Genomic DNA, 20,878 nt, shown 5'->3' with positions numbered 1-20,878 from the left:
TCTACTTCAGAAAAAAAATAATACAGCATGCAGTCAGTAAAATAGCATTAATACAAAAAAGTCTCCCATACTAGTAATCACTGTATCAGTTTAGGGTAATCTTTCTCTGAGCTCTTATTTTACTATTTTATCCCTTATACATTAAATACAAATATTCAATGGTTAATGTTAGAGAAAAAGCCAAGCTATTACATTGATGAGGTGTGACAATAAAGTCATGAACTCATTTCTACGTTAGTTCATAAAATGTTTAGTGACTTAAAAACCAAACCACAAATACAATGTGCTTTTAGCACATTAAAGGATTATGAAACAGTTTAATAAGCACATCCCGAAAAAATATCCTATATGACCTACCATCAGACTGTATCAACATATTGGTGAATTTTCTTGAATCATGAGGTAGCTCAACAAAGGAAAATTACGGGTCAGACTGGCACTGTTCTACATGATCTTTTCCATTCCTGGCTTAGTTCTAGGACTTATACACATCAATCAGATAGTGTACAATTCCTTACACTGAGGCCAATCCAATCTTCTTTATAAGATCCTAAGAGTAGACCCTCCTATTCTGTGAGGGATATGTCCTATCTCTCACTCTAAGGTTTTTGCAGAAATCACTGGAGAAGTAAAATTAAAAAAGAGAAAGCAACATGTTTTCAAATAGTTCAACATTGTTATCTTAAAGAGACGACCTACAATCCAGAACTATTCACGAATAGTGTAATTCTTAGGTGGTTTATATTAAATAAATATGTAATTTTTGTATATCACACAGAAGCATATACTGAAAAAAAGAAATCTGATTAATGAATTGAAATTCCTGAATTTCCCCAGCCAAACTGGGGTCCAAAAGATACTTACTTTATGTCAGGCCCAATGAGAGAATGTCTTCTCAACATGGCTCGCGCCTGGGCATTGGTTAAACTGACAGTAGATTCTTCATTAATAGACAAGATGCAGTCCCCAACGGCAATCCGGCCATCTCGACTAATGGCACCTCCATGAATAATACTTCGAACAATCATCCCCAAGCAATCTTTATTAGCACTTACGGTCATCCCTATGGTAATGGAGGAACACAGATATGGATTACATATGTGACTTTCAAAATCATTTTAAGTTGAATTATAATAATTCCTATGGATTCAGAGATAAAAGATTAGCATTACCTTTTTCAGCCAATAAAAAATAATCAAAAGGAAAGGAAAAAGTTAGTTTGTAACAAAAAATATTTTTTAATAAAATTTGGAAATGTTGGTGAAATTGTATCCAGAAAATGACACCCCACGTTGAATACATTGGAGATAAAATAGGCCTACAGTGGAGTTATTGTAAGGTAGGCTATTTGAGGTGCTGCCCCTTAAACAGAAAGATCTCCCAGGGAGAATATTTTGACAGCATCCAATCAATTTTATAACAGCAGTTTACCTCTTATAGATATAAGAAAATAAACAACAGGGCTGCAAATGGAAAATTAGTTCAATAAATTAAATTCGGTGCCACTACCTTATTTCCAAATCATTTGTTTACTCAGTATATATTTACTATATGCTTACTATGTGCCAAGTACTATACCGGGTGCTTGCGATAAAAAAGCGTAACACAGAATTCCTAACATCAAGAAGCTTGTATTCAAGTCTTAGCATCAGTGCCTGAATGTACAGTAGTCTGTTGAACTGAACTGATGTGAACTTAATTCTAATCGATTCCCATTTTATCTCCAAATTTGAACTTCTATAAGTTCCAGATTTGGATATTCAATTACCCTCCTGACATGTTCCCTGGATGACTAATAGGAAATGCAACCTTAGGATGTACAAAATTAAACTTAGAAACTGAATTTTATGTTTCTCGCTCCTCTTATCTCTCCATTTGTCTTGCCCTTTTTGGTGGTGTACCACAAGAGCACTCTCCATTACTCAAGGCAGAAATGTTGGAGTCCTATCATTTCTATCTCGAATCCATTCATCTTTCGCCATGCCCACCCTAAATTTAGACCATGCCAGCACCTTCTCCTCTTGCCTCACTTTTCAAAATAGTCTCCTAATTGGTCTCCTAGCTTCCAGTGCATTCTTCTCACAGCAGACAGAGTGATCATTCCAAAAAGACAAATCACATCACATCACTCCCGTGCTAACAATGCTTTAGCAACTTCCTATTATGCTGATATACAGCATACATACTTGACACAGTCTATAGGGCACTGGTGGCCTGGCTCTTTCAACATGCACCCTTCCTGGGGCCACATCTTCCTTGGCTCCCTGCGATCCAGCAACGTGACCTTCTTTCAGAATACACCCAGTCTCTTTGCCTTATGCCCTGTTTCAGCAATTCTTACACAACCAACTCATCCTCACTCTTCAGTATCACTTCCTCAAAATGGCTTTCCAAACAAATCTCATCTAAATTAACATTGCCTTTTCATCCTACCCTCACTCTATTCCTTCAAAAATATAAAACCTTTAGAAATTATGCTAAAACTTTATATAAAATAATGTTAATCATTTAAAATCAAGTGCTAAAAGTTCCTTCCAAAACAAGATTATGTAATTAAATCAGACAAGAAGAGATATAAAGCCATAAGGATACATACATGTACTTTCTTTGAGAGAAGTCACAAATTCCTCTTTGGGTTTTTACATTTTTTTAAAAAAGAAAGTAATACGTTGTCTAAATTACTAATTCTAATTATACCAAATTAGATATAATGTTTCAAATATTTTTTAAGAACGATCCTGACTATAATATGCTTCCAGCCTGACAGTTTGTGCCTGGATATGGGCAATCCAAGCTCCTAGTTATCATTTTCTGATAGAAATAGACCATTATCAAATGTATTTCAAATGTCATTTTAAGACTCATATTAATGATTTTTTAATGTACTGTCATTAAGGAAACACCTCTGCTTACCATAAACCAACAAACAAGTTTAGACACTATTTCATCCCAGGTAAGTTTATGAGAAAAGAGGCTGCTGGCTGTGTCATGCTTCAGTGGTACTGTAGTGTGTTGAATGCTGCCACCCTTCTCACCAAGATCCACCAAAAACTGGACTATGGTAAAATCGAAATGTACGACTATGAAACAAAATTTAACTCAGTGGACCATACTGGGAATCTAACCCATTATCTTCTCACTAGCACCATGCACTCTACAATAAAGCAAGCCATAAACATGAGACAAATCCTCATGAGTAACACTCGACATGACTTTCAAATTCATTTTTAATAGCATATTTAACTCCTGACACTATCAGCTATAAGGCTGTCGTTCATGCAAACTAAATAAACCAAGCAGTTGACATCAGTTACCTTACATTTTCTTTTCACCAAACAATCATTTTCAGTTCAACAACTTTATGGTCATATCCACTAACCAGATTTTGATTGTAATTTATAAGATCCCTCAACTTTTTTTTTTTTTCCTGGAAGAAGTACAGCAGTATAGACTAAACTATATAGTGTAGAACCAGAGAATTGGTTCTAAATCTGTTACACCACTTCTAATCATTGCCACCTTGGGCAATTAACTTAACCTCACACTGGGCCTCATTTTTCCCATCTGTAAAATGGGATTATGCCCACATTGAGGGGTGTTTAAAGAATTACGTGATATAAGCTTATGCAGAGTAACTTTCAGGGTGCCTGGCATAAATTGCTTAATAAAATACAAAATAGAAACAAATGAAAACTCACAGAATATATTTAAAATGCATCTCTATTCCAATCCAAAGCTGTATTGCTCTCTAAAGGCTAAATGCGTATCTTAATTCATCTTCAAAATGAAGCTTGTTATCACAGCTGTCTTAAGGTTACTCAAGCACTGATGTGTATTGCATGGTATGTCAAAACCAGAGACAGACCGAGGTTTGAGCTCTGCTTCCATCTCCTGAGGACTGAGTACTTGCAGAGAAATTCCTGAGTCTGTCTATATTTCTGTACCTAATCAGTGAAGAGAGGATAATACCTTCTTTTTCTTCCCACCTTTTCACCTTTGCTTTTCACCTTCAAGTCCTAACCTAATACAACATATTTAGCCAATGGATCACAGGACCTATCAAAAATCATCAAGATTAAAAGTTTCAAAGGTCACTATGTGCATCTGTACATATGTGTGTATATCTGCATATAACATTGCCCTCTTATATTTAACAAAGTTAAAACAAAATCCAAGTGACTCATGAAATCAAAGCAAATGGATTACAACAGCTTTTACAGAAAGCTATCATTTATTTATAATTTCTTCTGGTTATCAGTAGAAAAAAGAAATTATCCAGAAAGCGAAAGCTGAAAACAACCTCATGTAAGTTGATTAAGGGAAGACTATGACTCTAACACACTCTATCAGCACAAAGCCAGCCTCTATTTAGATTTTCTCAAACATTATCACATTTTGTGTTACTTCAAGTTGTAAAGGCACCACCTTCCAACATTAAAAACTTAAATGAATGCTTTAATTGAAAATATTTAATGTTTTACACAGGTTTTTTAAGTAACGTTTTTCATGATACTTTTACATTTAGTTACTCTAAATGCTGCAAAAATCTGAATACTAAACATCTCCTGTCAAACGAGATACGATAGAAATGTCCTGCTTTAGCATATTGAATTTGAACTCCAAAATGCAACAGGAACCTCACTGGGTCCCAGGAAATCAAACATCCAAGAAGCCCCTATAAACATTGTGAGTATGTAAATTACTTCAAATAATGGAAATAAATCATAAAAATAAAAGTAATATTCATATCTTTTTATTACAATTTAGTTACTAAACTAATGGTGCTATGATTTCACACTGATAGGTACGGACATGTGGTTTCATCGCACAAAGCAAATAAAAGGGCTTTCTTATGCTTTAATTTTAAAATCAAACTGTTGAAGTTTAAATGGATTTCCTCATACGATAGATAGCAAGGACACTTTACCTTTCATTGTTTTTTCCCCAAAAGCTTAATCATCTTTGGTATATTTTTGAAATCTAAACTCAAAAGCTATGGTGGAACCAACCTAAGTGTCCAACAACACAGAAATGGATAAAATGTGGTACACACACACACACACACACAGGAATATTATTCAGCCTTTAAAAGGAAGAGCATTCTGACGTGTGCTACAACATGCATGAAGCTTGAAGACATTTTGCTAAATGAAATAAACCAGTCAGAAAGGGACATATATTGTATGATTCCACTTACATGAGTATGAGGTGCTTAGTAGCCACAATTTATAGAGACAGAGAGTAGAATGACGGCTGCTCGGAGCCAGAGGACAGGGAGAAGGGGAGTTGTTGTGTAAGGGGCACAGAGTTTCAGTACCCATTAAAGAAGATGAAAAAGTTCTGGAGATAGATGGTGGTGATGGTTGCACAACAATGCAAATGTACTTAATATCACAGAAACACACACTTAAAAATGGTGAAAACGGTCCATTTTATGCTAGGTATCTGTACCACACTTAAAAAACGATGTGTCCTCACACAGTAACAATGTATTAAAAACCCGTATGATTTTCTCAATAAAGAAAACGATTTGACAAAATTCAACATTTTCTCAGCAAACTAAAAATAGGAGAGCAATCCAAAAGGGGTCAGATCACAAACTCAGATGTACTCAAGTCATGGCTCTTACAAGAGCCTCCCAACTGCTTCTAATTCACCAACCTATGCCAGAATGATCTTCTTAAAACAAACCCGATCTTCCACCCCTGGCTCCCACTGCCTCTAGGAGCTTGAGGCAGGAGGGTGTTACGCCCCGAGTCCTGTGTCACGTGCACGAGCCCATCCAGCAGTGGGTTCCCACCTATCACTCCTTTAACTTCATGTCTTACTTTGCCCGTCATACCCTGCATTTCACCCATACCAAACACAATTCAGTCATGTTTCACATTTCTCTGCCTCAGCTCGAGTAGCTTCCAACTTTCCCAATTTTACTTTTCCCTAATCTACTGCTCTTTCAAGAATTAAATCCAGTCTCTTCTCCTCTTCAAAACCTTTCTAAACTCCTCCACATACTCAGAGATTCGGGCTCAGCCAATCCCTCCTCCGAGCCTTCGATGTTCTCTGTCTGAATGTCGGCCATAGCATGTACGGCATTTTAATACACGTAGGACTGGGTGAGTAGATTACTGTCTTTAACTCACGTTCTTCGAGGAACGTGATTACACTGCGGTGTCTCGGCATGCTGCCTAGAATATGGGAAAAAATGCAAGTTTGATAGTTGTATAAATACACTAAAGTAGGGTTTCTCATGTGGGATTTACAAAATTTCTGTCTTACAAGTTGGTCAAAAAATGGATTCTAAGGCCAATTAAATGAGAGAAATGCTGCATCTCTTCTTAGAGATCCACAGTGCACACCTGAGTATCAAAGCCTCTGAGAAGAAACAGAAAACTGTGTCCTTAAATTTATCACATTCCAAACTATTAAACTTCGAAACCATTTATAACTCCTATTAACATCCTATAGAACTAATATTCTAAGTAGCATGTGTTCAGAAACACCGCATTAGCAGATAAAATATTCCTGACATGCTTTGATATCTACAGTATCCATTGCATAATGAATGAATGATAGAAAGTTCTGTAGCTTAAATTTTATACTAGTCTATTAAATGGAATATATAAGAAATATAACTCAGAATAAATTCTTGGCTATAATTCTCCATTTAGCTGTCACTGGTGGTACCCAGCCACCACCAAATGGAACAAAATCTAGAGCGAGACAGAGACTGGAATGCCATTCCCCAAGTAAGCGCTGCTGAACTTCCCTGCCAAGTCTCAAACTTCTCAAGGAAACAAGACCCTGCCATAAGATATCAGTGTAAAGGGTACTGGTTGGTTACATCACAGCAGGAACAAGATCTCTGATGTAGAGTTCACCAGAGAATCTTGGGCTACACTCTGCATTCAGAGTAACTGATCTGATATCCTGTTTATCATTATACAGCACTAGGGACAGAGCTGAGTCACTTGACTGCTTAATGCCCCCCCAAAACAAACAAACAAAAAATGTTCTCTGTTTCAATATAGCTTTAGTTATTGTAATTAGGATTTTATTTTTACAGGAAGTCTTCTTTGCCCAATTCAGAAGGTTTTATGATTATTAACTAGCTGCATCCTTTTATGGGTTAAGAGAGGACACAAAAATTCTGCCACGTGGGAAGGACTATTGAATAACTTGCATGTATATTGTGGTGGTGGCACACCTGGCTGTCTTGTTAGTCTTTATTTCAGTGAATGAAAGAAATTAAATACAAACTGAGTTATGCATAACCAGTAACATTCAAAGAAACTAATAATTTGCTTTTCCAAAGAATTTAGAACTCCAAATTGCTGATTTTTCATTTTCTAAGAATTCCTTTTCTGATTTGCTGCTTCATACACAAACAATTCATATATCTTTTACTTGAATGTAAATGAGGCTCCTGAATACTTTTAAATAATTAAGAGATTGAAGGATTTAAGCTGGTCTGAACTAAACCATTTCCTGTTAACCATTTCAGGAAAAAATAATGAGTAAAAACTGCAGGAAATTTTATAACATTTATTTTCTTATCTATAGTCCAAAATATCAAAACCAAGTTCAGTATTTACCCATTGGGAGAGGGCTGGGTGGGAAGGTATGTATGGACAATGAGGAACTTACCTAGGCTAGAATTGCCTTTTGCTATAGTAATAGTCCTCTCAAAAGATTCTTTGGACATATTTTGTAGCACGACACACTCGGCAGCAGAGGCTAGGGAACTCTGTTGATTTAAGAACTCAGAGCCCTGATGGAAAAAAAAAAAAAATGAGTCACATGGAGAGGAAAACTAGACTTTGGAGTATGATTTCAACATCACACGTATGCTCTAATTGATTGTACCTTATTCAACAAGAAGTCTATAAACAAAACAAGTGCACTGGTTGGCTTCTGAAAAATTTCAGACTCAGGAGAGCACGCGATCCAAATGGGGAGATTAGCCAGAATAACACTGCACTATACCTAACTTCATAATACACAAACCGTATCTTTAAAACATTACCTTTCCAGTTGAATCAGGTAGCAGAGGAGAATTAAGTTCTGCATTTGATATTACTTCATTTGGCCGGTGAGACTCAGTCCACGCTCTTGTGTTTTCACATTCGTATTGCTGTTCAATAGCATTTGCAGGTGTATAATCATTTATGGTAAAGCCAGAAGCCGGTCCCATACTCAAGTCTAATGAAGTTGGGCTCTCCTTCTGTCGTTGCAGGAGATTCTGGGTGTATAGTTTCTCCAAGGACATGTGGAGATCAAGTACTGGCTCTGAAGAATTTTCAGTAATATCCTGATGATTAAAGGAAAACAGAAAAATATTATGGCCAGAATTACATTAATGTATTTTGTAAGACTATTTCTTAATGAGCAACTATTTAGTGAAAAGACAAAACACAATGTAACTATTCATTCCTCAAAAAGCATTAGCAAACATACAAATTCATCACTTAGTTGATATTCTGCATATCTTTTTATAAATGTTTTTGAATACGCTTCCTGCAAATCATACATCTCATGTTCTACTGAGTTACTTCCACCTATACAATATGGTGGACATACGATCATTTAGATGCAGTATTATATTCTATTCACAAATGAAATCATTCAGAGTTCAATCTACACGAGAAAGCAAGTAACTTATATTTCCAAATCTTATTTAAGGAGTAATTCATTTCCAGTCCAAGTTCCTATTTATTATAAGATCAAGAGCACAAAGAGAATGACATTAATTGATTTGGATTCACAAGAACCTCCATGAGAAAATTATTTTGACAGACATTTATAGATATTTATGGAGAAGAACCGAAAGCCATACAATTTATATTATTATAGGCAAACTTTTCATACATATTCTGCAAGATACAAGAGAATACTAAGAAGGGTCATCATAAGATGTAGGTTCTAATCCAGGCTCACTCATTAACAACCTGTACATCAGACAACCTCTCTTGGCTTTATATTAATTTCTAAAATTCGCTGAGACTCAAATTCTATAGCTCTATATAAACACATGTATTCTCTTACAACGATATATTGTATTATTATGTGCTCTGGGCAAGCAGTTGCTCTATGAACTGCTGTTGAATAAACATATCAATTTTCCCTTCAATTCTTTGATTGATATTTTTGAAGTATAAAAGCAGTGTATGAATACATTGTCATTGGAAAAGATTCAAGCCATATAGATGGATACTGTGTATGCACGCAGAGGAAATAATTAAAGTCTTCCTTTATGGCTCCAAGAAAAGACTCTTGGTCCTTTCCCAGTAAAAATGTCTGGCTCCAGTGGGCTGTTTATTCATCAGATTTTTTTAATGTGTTTGCATAACACATACATACAAGTACAAATGCACACAATCACACATCATGTGCATATACATATACATTTTTAAAACCTAAACTGAACCATACACGACACAGGTTTTTACTTGCTTTTTTGAAGTATTTTTAAACCTTCCCATGAGAGATTCCATGTCAGTCAATAAAAGTCAATCTTCTTATGGCTATAAAATATTCCTAAGTAGGAAAGGACTGGGGTGCAGACTCTAGAGCCAGGCTGCCTACATTCAGATGCTGGCTTCACCACTCGTCAGCTCTTTGAGCTTTGACAAGTTACTTAAATATACTCTGTGCCTTGGTTCCTTTATCTGTTAATTAGGAAAAATAACAGGACCTAATTTAAGACTATTGAGAGAATAGAGAGTTAATACCACAAGGTAGTTTTAAAAACATGCCTGACTTAATACAAAATGACCAATTTGAGCCATTGCTGTTATTTTTATTGCACATCTTTGAAAACCTGTGAAAAATTATTAATATTTAGTATGAACTCCTACAATTAGAGCTGTGGGTCAAGTGACGTACACATTTAAAATGCTGGTATAGGGGCCGGCCCGGTGGCTCAGGCAGTTAGAGCTCCACGCTCCTAACTCTGAAGGCTGCCAGTTCGATTCCCCCATGGGCCAGTGGGCTCTCAACCACAAGGTTGCCAGTTCAACTCCTCGAGTCCCGCAAGGGATGGTGGGCTCCGCCCCCTGCAACTAAAATTGAACATAGCACCTTGAGCTGAGCTGCCGTTGAGCTCCCGAATGACTCAGTTGGTTGGAGTGCATCCTCTCAACCACAAGGTTGCCGGTTCGACTCCCGCAAGGGATGGTGGGCTGCGTCCCCTACAACTAGCGACGGCAACTGGACCTGGAGCTGGGCTGCGCCCTCCACAACTAAGATTGAAAGGACAACTTGAAGCTGAACGGCACCCTCCACAACTAAGATTGAAAGGACAACAACTTGACTTGGAAAAAAAGTCCTGGAAGTACACACTGTTCCCCAATAAAGTCCAGTTCCCCTTCCCCAATAAAATCTTTGAAAAAAATGAAATAAAATAAATGCTGGTATATATTGCCGAATGGTCTTTCAATGTTCTCTCACAAAGAGACTATGGGAGTACCTACTAACTAATCTTGACAACCCTAAATTAGTTTGGTAATTTGATCTGTTAAGAAATATATGCATTAGTGTTTTGCTATGCATGTCCATGACAATTAGTGAGGACATGCCATTTGTCTATCTCCTGTGAACACTCCATATGCTTTTGTCAAAATTTTTATCAGGTAGTTTTCACTTACTGTCATCATTGGCATATTCTGAATATAAAGTCTTTGTGATATATACTGCAAATATGTTCCCAAATTCTTACTTCTCTTTTATATTTATAGATGATACATACATGCGTAAGTTAAATTCTTTATGTAATCAAGTATTCATTATATAATTCTTAAAGGAATTCTTTATGTAATAAAATTTTCCCAATATTTTTTGTGTGTGCTTTTGGGTTTTCTACGTAGCTTAATAAGTTCTTCCTCCGCACAAAGAAAATTAAATGCTTTCTAGTACTTTTCTTCTATTTTATAAGTGCTTTGTTTGCAGATTCAGTTTTAACCCATCTGGAATTTTTTTCAGGGTATGGTGTGAGATATGGGCATCTCTTTTCATTTGTTTCTAAGTGGATAACCAATTGCTCCAACACAATTTATTACACTCCACTTCCTCAATCAAGTTTTCATCTCTCTGGAATTAAGAAATATTGCTGGTTAAAAAGAATATAATACAAGCAAACAACATCTTTAGAATCTTCAGGAACAATAATAGGAAAATATTGTCCACAGTTCTAGAGGCTAAACAATAACTTGTTGGCTCATTTACCCAACTTTGATTATTTTAATCTTATGAAAAATAACAACATACTCTCTATAGAAATAGGTTAGCTTCTGTATTACTAAATTAATTATAATAATTAGCAGTAAATATCTCTCCACTTCATAAAGATAACAATGAAAATTACTTTTCATTAGAAAAAGAGGTCAAGCTGCCCTGTTAGCTGGGATTTACTGTAAATCATGTAATAGAAATCGCCATGCATTATTCATGAAGGAATTAACACAGAAACATAAAAAAGAAAGAGCTAATCAACACAGCAGACAACATACGCCTACTTAGGAAACATTTCTGGTTGCTGAACAACCAAGTTTTATTTTTAAAAGTCTTATGGCTCTAAAAGAAAAGCAGTTCTTCCCCCATATATGTTAAAAAATAACTACAACTTCCCAGTGCAACCTGGTATTTAAACAAAGTCGAGATACCAAAAATCCACCTTAATATGTGACTCCACTTTATGTATTCTTGTTCCTCAAAAAAAATGGGGAGGTTAAATAAAAACATCAAACATAATTGAAAAGTGTATTTTTAAAGTATATGTGAAAGTTTTCTTTTTTTTAAGTATAATGAACATGTTAAGGTACACTTGGGTACATTATTGACCCAGGCAATATATTTACAGAGTAGCTAAATACTTAAAACATTCACTAGATACACCTGCTTTTTCTCAGTGAGCAGTCTACCACAGAAGTCCTCGTAACAGTTTTGTAAAACATACTATAAGCATAGCTGCTCCAACTTACATTGTTCTCCCACTCTATCTGAGATAGGCTGTACTTCCTTTGTTGTTTATATACTGGCCCTACTCAGTGAAAAGGCAGTATCTTTTATACCTTTGAGAGCCTGCAGTTTTGTCACTAAGATTTCCACAATCATTCTCATTATCTTGACCAGAGTGATTGAATTAGTTTTCGATACTAAACCCTTTCTCCAATGTGTATTTTAAACACGGATATAAAGTCTGCAACATTTTATGCTATAGAATGACAGCCAGTGGACATGTGTAGGAGTTTTTCTTTTTTAATATCATGGAATCCATTCACTATGATTGGAGTACGAGGTACCTAAAGGGGTTTCTATCTTGACAAACACCCAGTTCAACTTGAACTAGAATCAATAGCATTTCTTAGGGATACCGATATTCAGAAATGAAGGACATGTACCAAAGTGGTAATCATTTCACCCCTGAAGCAAGAGTGAGAATGTGGGTGGGGATTATGAGTACAAGGTGGGACTCATTACATAGCTATTAAATCCATGTTGGGTATATTTTAAAGTCAAAATAGGAAAAAAATAAATGAAAGTATCTTCTCCCTCAAAATATGTTGAGCTTTTAAACAAAACTCTACATGCATTTAAGTTTGAAAACAACTATTTCTGTATTTTATGCCTGTGGTGGTGACAAGGAAAAGGGGATAAAAAGATTAAATGAAAAAATTAAAACCTAGAACAATAAGAAAGGAAAAAAACCCACTGGCTGTTTGCCTTTAAAATCCACATTTCAATGATTTGCCTCTATTAATCCAAAAGACATGGAAGCAGCTATATTTTTTCAGATTTCTGAGTAATGGTTATTTGCCTTAAATCCTCACACGATACTGAATCAAATTAAGCAAATATCGCTCCTTTAAAAAGAAGAAAAAGCAGAACGGGTCTCCTAAGGGGAGAACTGAGTGTGAAGGAACTCCACCTACGGCTGCAGCCCTGTGTGTCTGTCTAAGATGCTCTCTGGGGTCAGGCTCTGGAGTTATGAATAAGGCCTCCATCCACGAGGCGTTTTCTGCTCTGGGTGACCAGGTCTTAACAACTTCAGCTAGCATACCCGACCGAAGTGAAAAGACCTGTCATCAGTTAAAGAGGCAGGGAACGTTATTTGTACATTTCCAGACACAATTTCAGGCTATAAGATCATTACATATTTAGCAACGTCAACAACTTGAGGAATCACTGATATACTCACACTCTATTTCATCCTTCTTTCAAATCCATATGGAGGTGTTTTTTTTTTCTACGAGTCATATACCATACAGCCTTATTTCATTAATTAAAAAGTCCTAAAGTGAGCTTACTTGTCTTTAAGAAAAATGGCCAATTGTATATTCCATACCAAATTGCCATTCGGTCTCTTTAAAGTATATTTAGGGCAAAGAAACAAAAAGATGAAGGCATCATCTATTTTTTTATTTACATACAATTTTCTAGTAAATATCTAGGTGCTAAAAAGATGCCACAGAAAAACAGAAATAAAAACAAGACAAAACAAATGAAAATGCTGCAGAGGTTTATCATGATGTAGGAGCAGTCCTACTTTCAGAGAAAACTAAAAGCCCACAGCAGTTTCACAATTTGTTTTCAAACACCCTTATTAAGGACTTCTTTGTTGTTCTGTAGTTGAAATATTTCAGTTGATAAGCCAGCTTGCCAAAATTTGCTTCAACGAAAGAGTAAACTGTTTGGGGGGGGGTAGGGGGGAAGTGGCAAACAGACTTCAGTAAGCCAGTATGTTGTGCTGAGTTCAGCAAGCTTTTGCCCTGTAAAATATATGCTTCTCAGTATGCAGACTGTGTAATCCCTTTAAGTAACAATTACTAAGTTAAACAATGCAATCTGTCCCACTGGCAAGAATAAGTGTGCCACGCTATGGATTGGGAGATTCCATTAGGAGATAGACTCAGTTTCCAGCCCTGAGGCCAGGAAAGGCTGAACATGGTCCAGGCAGGACGCAGTCAGATAGACAGTCTCAGGTGTGCTAAAAGAGGAGCAGCTGCTCCATTCAAGATTATACCTTGCAAACCAATTCAAAGAGGTTGCCCAGTATCATTTGCAAGGATAACAGGTGCACCTTGAATATAAAAGAAAATGCTTTGAAATGTTCTGGCTAAAGAATTACTTGTTTGTCAGGGAAGGAGGAAAACTGTGCTACACCTATGAAAATTCTTTCCAACTTATTCATAGATTCAGATTCCTTTCCCACTGAATTTACAGGGAAAACATATCTTTCACATATTTAAGAAAGTACTGCCCAGTCTTTTAATCTTAATTTTTATTATTTATGGTATAATTTCAATATTCAAAAATAAATATATCCATGTATGAACACTTTGCCAAGATTTAATAGCTATTAACACTTTGCCATATTGTCATCAATCTCTCTGTCTTCTTAAAATGATATAATGTATTACAGATACAGCTAAATTTCCATCTTTCCTTTTTTCTCCAATAACTTCTTTAATCAAGTTGAGAAGTAACATTCCCACACATTTTTAGGTTTTTTAATACGTACACTCACACACGTACTCATAAAAATACACTGACTTACTTTGTATTTCAATGTCTAGAAAACATAAAGAGCTCCAACAAATCAACAGATAAGCAACCCATTACAAAAAAGGCCAGAAGACATGAAGAGGCCATTGATGGAAATGAAAGTCAAATGGCCAATATATGAAAAAGTGTATAACCTCACTAGTAATCAGGAATCCTAAATTAAAATAATAAGCTATCATTTCACACCCAAATGATCGGATAGGTTTTACAATATTATTTATTACACATTAGAGAGCATGTCACCAAGAAAATGAATAAAGTTGGAGCATTTATGCCAATAATCTATTTCTAAAATATAAATGGCACAGTCATTTAGTAACTAAATTCTTTATTCAGATCCAGTGACTTAAACATACTTAGCCATTTACTGTGATTTTTATGTATTCTTTGGCATCATTTTATAAAAACATATGACAGCATTAAGTTTAACTTAGCTAGCAAATATTAAATTAATGCAAGAAATATTTTACTCTCCAATTTTGCATTAAAGTCACTTTTAAAACCATTAAGAAAATAAAGTTAGTCTTGTAATTTTTCCAAAGTACACACAGCTAAAAACACAATTTGAGAAATACATTTTTTTTTCTTTTTAACACAAAAATCCCAAAGATTGGAACCTTTGTGTCTATCCCTCTGTATCACAGGCCCTAGAATTAAATAGCCTCTAAGACTCCAAAAGTTACCCAATCAACACTGTCTCATGAAACTGCACTTTAATCTGATGATGACTCCATGACAAGAGAAACACAATGTCTCTAACATGCTATTCCTACAACTCTCTATACACAATGACCTCTGAAAAATTACACATGGGGTTCTCCCATATATAAAACAGCATTTCCTTTGTACCTTGGGAGGAGAAGATGGAAGGGAGGGGCCATAGTTTGGGCCATCACTACAAGTACTGCCATGAAGAGATAAAATAGAGGCTTGAGTAGAGTAGACACTGTCATTATCAGGAGAGTACTGAGACTCAAATGCAGATCCATCTGCTAAGTCAGCATCATTTGTGTCCACCTAAGAATATAAACGATAATATCAGTTGGAAATTCTGTTCTATTACATATATGATAAAGTCCCACTTGAGACTAAAAGGAATTCTGGTATCATTCCTTTGATTATTCCATTTTCTACATGACCTCTTCAACACATCAGAGATGGACGAACACAACAGAAAAAGGACAAGACTGCCCACTGCAGTAGAGGCTGCTGGCATTGAAGGCTATTTTATTCTATCAATAAAAGGGCCAAAGGGAACCATTAACAAAGGGCCTGGATCAATTCTAAGTTGAAATAGTTCCGTAAGTGAGGAAAATGCTTGCTTTTTTCCAGTTGACATTTTTTAATAACACCTGCCCAACTCCTAGAATTTTATAATAAAACGAATGAGGTCATCACTTTTCCTATTCAACTAAAATAAACGTATTCAATAGGCCAACTAGCCAATCAACTATCTATTTGTAAAGCTCACTAAGACAATATATTTTGTTTAAATTATCTTTAACTAGATTTTAAAACAATGCAAGTTACAGATCTGTAATTTGAAGTTGATCACCAGAAATCAAAAAGAAAATCTGTCATTTCATGCTGAAATTATACTAATAAAGCAAGGGACCTAATTATAATCTAGCTATAGTGAGCTTTAAGTTATAAACTGCTACTATTGGAAAACTTATATAGAGAATTTCATTATATATTATCTAAAAATCCTATTACTATCTTCTGTGGTAGAACCAAGTGAAAGAATCAAGACATGATAAGCTGGAAGCTCTTTTTAAAATTCACTTACTGTTACACCTTAGAATAGGTAGAACTGACATAAATATTACCCTTCTCCAGTATTACCAGTGTTTTCTGTTTTAATGGCAAAATCTCATATGTTCTATTTCTTTGTGATTTTCAATGTACATATTTAGCCTGGAGTAGTTACAAACAATATAACATGATACCAGGACACATTCTTACAAAAACATGGTAAGAATACTGATGGGCCATTTCAAAATGAACCTCTTGCTAATAATATCTTTTCAATACATACTCAAATTCACTAGTGAGTATCTACGTGGAAGTCTACCCTTTACAAATGTACATTATGTACAATATTATAAATAGTAAATATATATAATTATAAAGGAAGGTGCAGCTTACAGTGGCCCATGCAGGGATCGAACCAACAACCTTGGTGTTTTCAGCACCATCCTCTAACCAACTGAGCTAACTGGCCACACCCAATAGTAAACATTTTTAACATGTGCTATTTAGATAGGTATTAATTAAGACTTGGGTTATAGATTACACTAGAAAAAATATTTGTTTTAAGTAACATTAAAGAAAAATATCTCAAAACAATTTGTATAACTTTCACCGATGCCTTAGAATCTTAAAATAGATAATAATCAATTCATCAAATTATTGTAGAGATAAAAGCACCAGGGCCCAGAAAAGTTGAGTGACCAATACAAGATTATATAGCTAGTTAGGGAGAAGACCCAGGAAACCTACTACCATAGGTGCTGAACTCACAGAGAGAGGGACTGATCTTTTTGACAGGCATTCAGTAAAGAAGATTCAAGGAAGCCATGTAAACTGTAGAAGAAAATTGTTTCTTGGGGCATTTTCAGAGACAATGATATATTTGTGTCCTACAACATTTCAAAAAATTTTTCTATGGCACGGTATTATTTAACACATTTATAGCATAGTACTTTATGTAATTCATAACTTTCTAAACTGTCTCGTTTTGAAAAGTTAACATAATGTCATCATAATGCCCATGGAGACCTGTTAACTCATTAAAAGGGAGCCAAAATGCTGATTTATGGTTAAATACTCAAAGCAGTTAAAGAATGTCTAGATATCCCAAGTATGACATTAGAGCAAATAAGCGCTCCAACAAAGTGTTGGTCTGATGTAAATATTAATTCTACATGTTGCCATGATGCCTTGCTAAATGAATTTTCCCCACAAATCCAACAAATAGTTTCCACATATATTTGCTTTTCTGCCCATTTTGAATTACGAGAACTATTGGAATTGATGAGAAAATGTTTAGTTTTTCCAAAACATAATGAACAAAGAATATAGTAAGACTTTAGAATATTTTGAAAGGCAAAAATAAGACACACAAGATTTTTGCAAGAAAGCTTGATAAGTCATGGCCACTAACCAGAGCCAAGTCAGCCCTGAAGAGGGCTTTGTCAGACAGCCCTTCCTCCTCGCAGGACTGTGGGGGGTAGAGAAAGGAATCCTCCTTAGCAGAAACATAACCTTCTTCTGGTGAAAGCTGCAGGGAGAATGAAGCTCAGTGTTGAGGAAGAGATCATGAAACGGGAAAGAAAACAGAAGAGAGAGACAAAAAAAGAGGGGAGAGGGGACAAAAAAAGGAGGCGAGGACAAAATAGGAAAGTTTTCAAATGATACCATATGATTTTAATACAGAATGATGAGCATAAAATATAATAAAAGTTCATATTTAACATTTGTATATGCTAAGATACAATGAGGATATTTATTTCAATACCAACATCATCTGTTAGATGAGAATAAAAGATTATCAAAATCAATTTTTTTATATGATAGTAATCTCGTAACTTTTAATCTGCCAAATATTCTGGCTAAACAATGAGTTCTTAGTATAGAAACAAGGCAATTTTGGGGCGTTAAGACATAGAAGTTGCAGAAAAACAAAACATTAAAAAGGATCAACGTCTCTGTCATCCATTACTAGATATTCCTTTAAAGAATGTAATTTACTTGACAAGGAATATTAGTAAACCCTACAATGAAGTCTCAATTTAGCATAACTTTAAAAAAAAAATCTACATGTACGCAATCTACTTAAATTGCAGTCCTGAGCTATTATACTGCAACCTTGATCACACTGACAGCAAACTTAAGATTTTTATTCTAAAATGTTAGTTAGCCTCAGATAAAATAGGCTAAAATACCGTGTTTCTCTGAAAATAAGACTTAGCTGGACCATCAGCTCTAATGCGTCTTTTGGGGCAAAAATTAATATAAGAGCCGGTCTTATATTACACCTGGTTTTATATTAAAATAAGACCAGGTATTATATACATTACATTATATTATATTAATTATATTATATAAGACTCAGTCTTATATTACACAATATAATATTAATATCTTATATTAATTTTTGCTCCAAAAGACGCATTACAGCTGATGGTCCAGCTAGGTCTTATTTTCGGGAAAACACGGTATTTAGATAAATGTCTTGCCTACATCACCCTGTATCATCAATACATGCAGAAGTATTTTAGGGAATAACTGTTTCTCTTCTTTTTCCACACATATGTGTTTAATAGTTAGCAAACCTCACTTTATGTAAAAGACAGTTATCATAGTATTGCAATGCATATTGAATTTGAAATAGCAAATATTCTCATGAAAGAAAAGTATTTTGGAAATAGAAAGAAAAAACGTCTTTTCTGAATAACTGGTACAGTTTCTCTTCAAGGGCAGTAAAAAAACGTGTATTGAGTCATGTTTGCCACTTTTCTTTGTCTAACAGAAAGACCAGAACCACATGTATGGGGAATCTTAATATACATGCAAAGTTCCATAACAGCCCATCTTCATTCTTACGTTCCCCTTTGTATTGATCTTTTGTTCTGATTCCTATAATCCTGATTTGATTTAAGGTTGGATTAACATATTCTTTCTTCTTTCCTCCCTCTCTCCCTTTTTTCCTCTTTTCATAAATATATTTTCATAGATCATCAATTCTCTGTGAAGTAAAATGTGGAGCATGAAAAATTTAATTAACATTTTAAATATATTAACAAAGCTTACTATTTGAACAAATTCACAAAATCCACCAATTTGTATCTGATGTTTATGCAATATATCTATGTGTTGGTATTTTCTTAAGAGAAGGTATATATTTGCCTTTTCATGTAAAAATATATTTACATGCTGAAAAAAACTCACAAATAGTGAGAATATCTGAAATATTCCACTGTAATTCAGTGATAATGTACTATGCTGCAATCACTATGCCTACTAAACATATTAACATTATATAGGAGGTCATGAGTTATTTTTAATATTGCAGTAATTAATGACATGAGGGCTATTCCTTCCCAGGAGGAGAGCCACAAGCTGATGAACCCACTTTGGAAAGTTCAATTTCTTGCTTTGCAGTAATTAGACAAATGTGTTGAAATCAGCAGAATGCAGGACCTTAGCCACTCTGACAGAGATTCTACTTTATTTCCTCCTAATTAAAGATTCCACTGTTAGCTGTTAATGCTATTAATTTCTCTAATACTCCACTGTATTAGTCTAGATATTTTAAGGTATATTTCTTTGAAAATATTTGATTCTGTACCATCATAACCTTATTATTGAATAAAAAAGATCAATAGTGAACCACAAAAAATTAGGATATAAATTTATTTCTGAACTTGTTTTCTTTCCTTTACGCTTTTAGAAATACTACTCAAAATTAGATCTTCACGCTCAGGGAGCCAATAACCGTGCTGATGAAAAGTACCAACAGCCATGATTCAATCATAAAAACACATGATGCTGAAAGGAAACCTACACAAGCCATTTTGTTTGCAAATATAAAAAAAGATCCATGAAATTAAAATTCTTACAGGTAAAGGCTTGGCAACTCCTATTTTCACAGTTCCTGAGGGTGCACCCTTCAGTGCCTGTACAGCTTCTTCAAGACTGCTGTTTTCCAAGTTAACATCATTGACAAACATGAGTCGGTCTCCAGGAAGAAGTCGCCCATCCTTTTCAGCAACACCGCCAGGCACCAAAGAACGAATTATGATCACTGTGCTTGCTGGATCAATTGGATCCTGACAGAACAGAACAGGAAAGAGAAGTCAGCTCCTTCTTATACAGAAAAATGTTTTCACAATTTGTCCACCCTGAATTGTAATGGATAATTGTTTCAAGTGTCTTTAAAAATTTCTCATAAATGCTTCTAATGAGTTATCAGCATTTTAGAGGAGTTTTAGAAAGAGTTCACCCTAAACACGGCACCCTCACTTGACATCATTCTTGAGTGAAACTTTCAAACTGTACAGGTAACTTTTAAATCATAATTTTGATTTTTTATGAATTGTCAAATTTTATAACTACCATCTGAGGCTAGATGTCAAATGTATGAATTATTTTTTTAGTCATATGAATTAACATCAGCAATTGTTGAGTTGTATGTAACATCAGTAGATGTGAGTATACTGAAGGCAGGGCCTGTCTTTTGAAATATGGAAATATAAAAGAGGCCATATATTATTTGGTGATGCAGTGTAGAATACACAGAAACCTTGATGTTAGC

At 35.0% G+C, this 20,878-nt stretch overlaps 1 protein-coding gene and 1 non-coding gene across 19 annotated transcripts in view; both read right to left on the bottom strand.

Moving 5' to 3' along the window:
• Positions 1-20,878, bottom strand: part of MPDZ (multiple PDZ domain crumbs cell polarity complex component) — a 154,593-nt gene that overhangs the window by 57,179 nt on the left and 76,536 nt on the right. For 16 of the 18 annotated variants that reach the window (XM_033122846.1, XM_033122849.1, XM_033122857.1 and 13 more), the window contains 6 exons: positions 20,184-20,393; positions 17,726-17,842; positions 15,409-15,576; positions 8,024-8,308; positions 7,645-7,768; positions 865-1,063 (listed from right to left, as the gene is read on the bottom strand). In XM_033122846.1, coding sequence (XP_032978737.1) covers positions 865-1,063; positions 7,645-7,768; positions 8,024-8,308; positions 15,409-15,576; positions 17,726-17,842; positions 20,184-20,393 — 1,103 coding nt within the window. The remainder of the gene's footprint in view (positions 1-864; positions 1,064-7,644; positions 7,769-8,023; positions 8,309-15,408; positions 15,577-17,725; positions 17,843-20,183; positions 20,394-20,878) is intronic. The other 2 variants (XM_033122854.1, XM_033122862.1) reach the window with 2 other exon arrangements.
• On the bottom strand, positions 16,710-16,783 carry TRNAF-GAA (transfer RNA phenylalanine (anticodon GAA)). The gene has a single exon. It is a non-coding gene; the product is annotated as a tRNA-Phe (tRNA).

The sequence above is a fragment of the Rhinolophus ferrumequinum genome, chromosome 12 (genome assembly GCF_004115265.2).
Source record: "Rhinolophus ferrumequinum isolate MPI-CBG mRhiFer1 chromosome 12, mRhiFer1_v1.p, whole genome shotgun sequence".
NCBI classification, from domain to species: domain Eukaryota; kingdom Metazoa; phylum Chordata; class Mammalia; order Chiroptera; family Rhinolophidae; genus Rhinolophus; species Rhinolophus ferrumequinum.
This window is presented reverse-complemented; position numbering and strand designations above follow the sequence as displayed.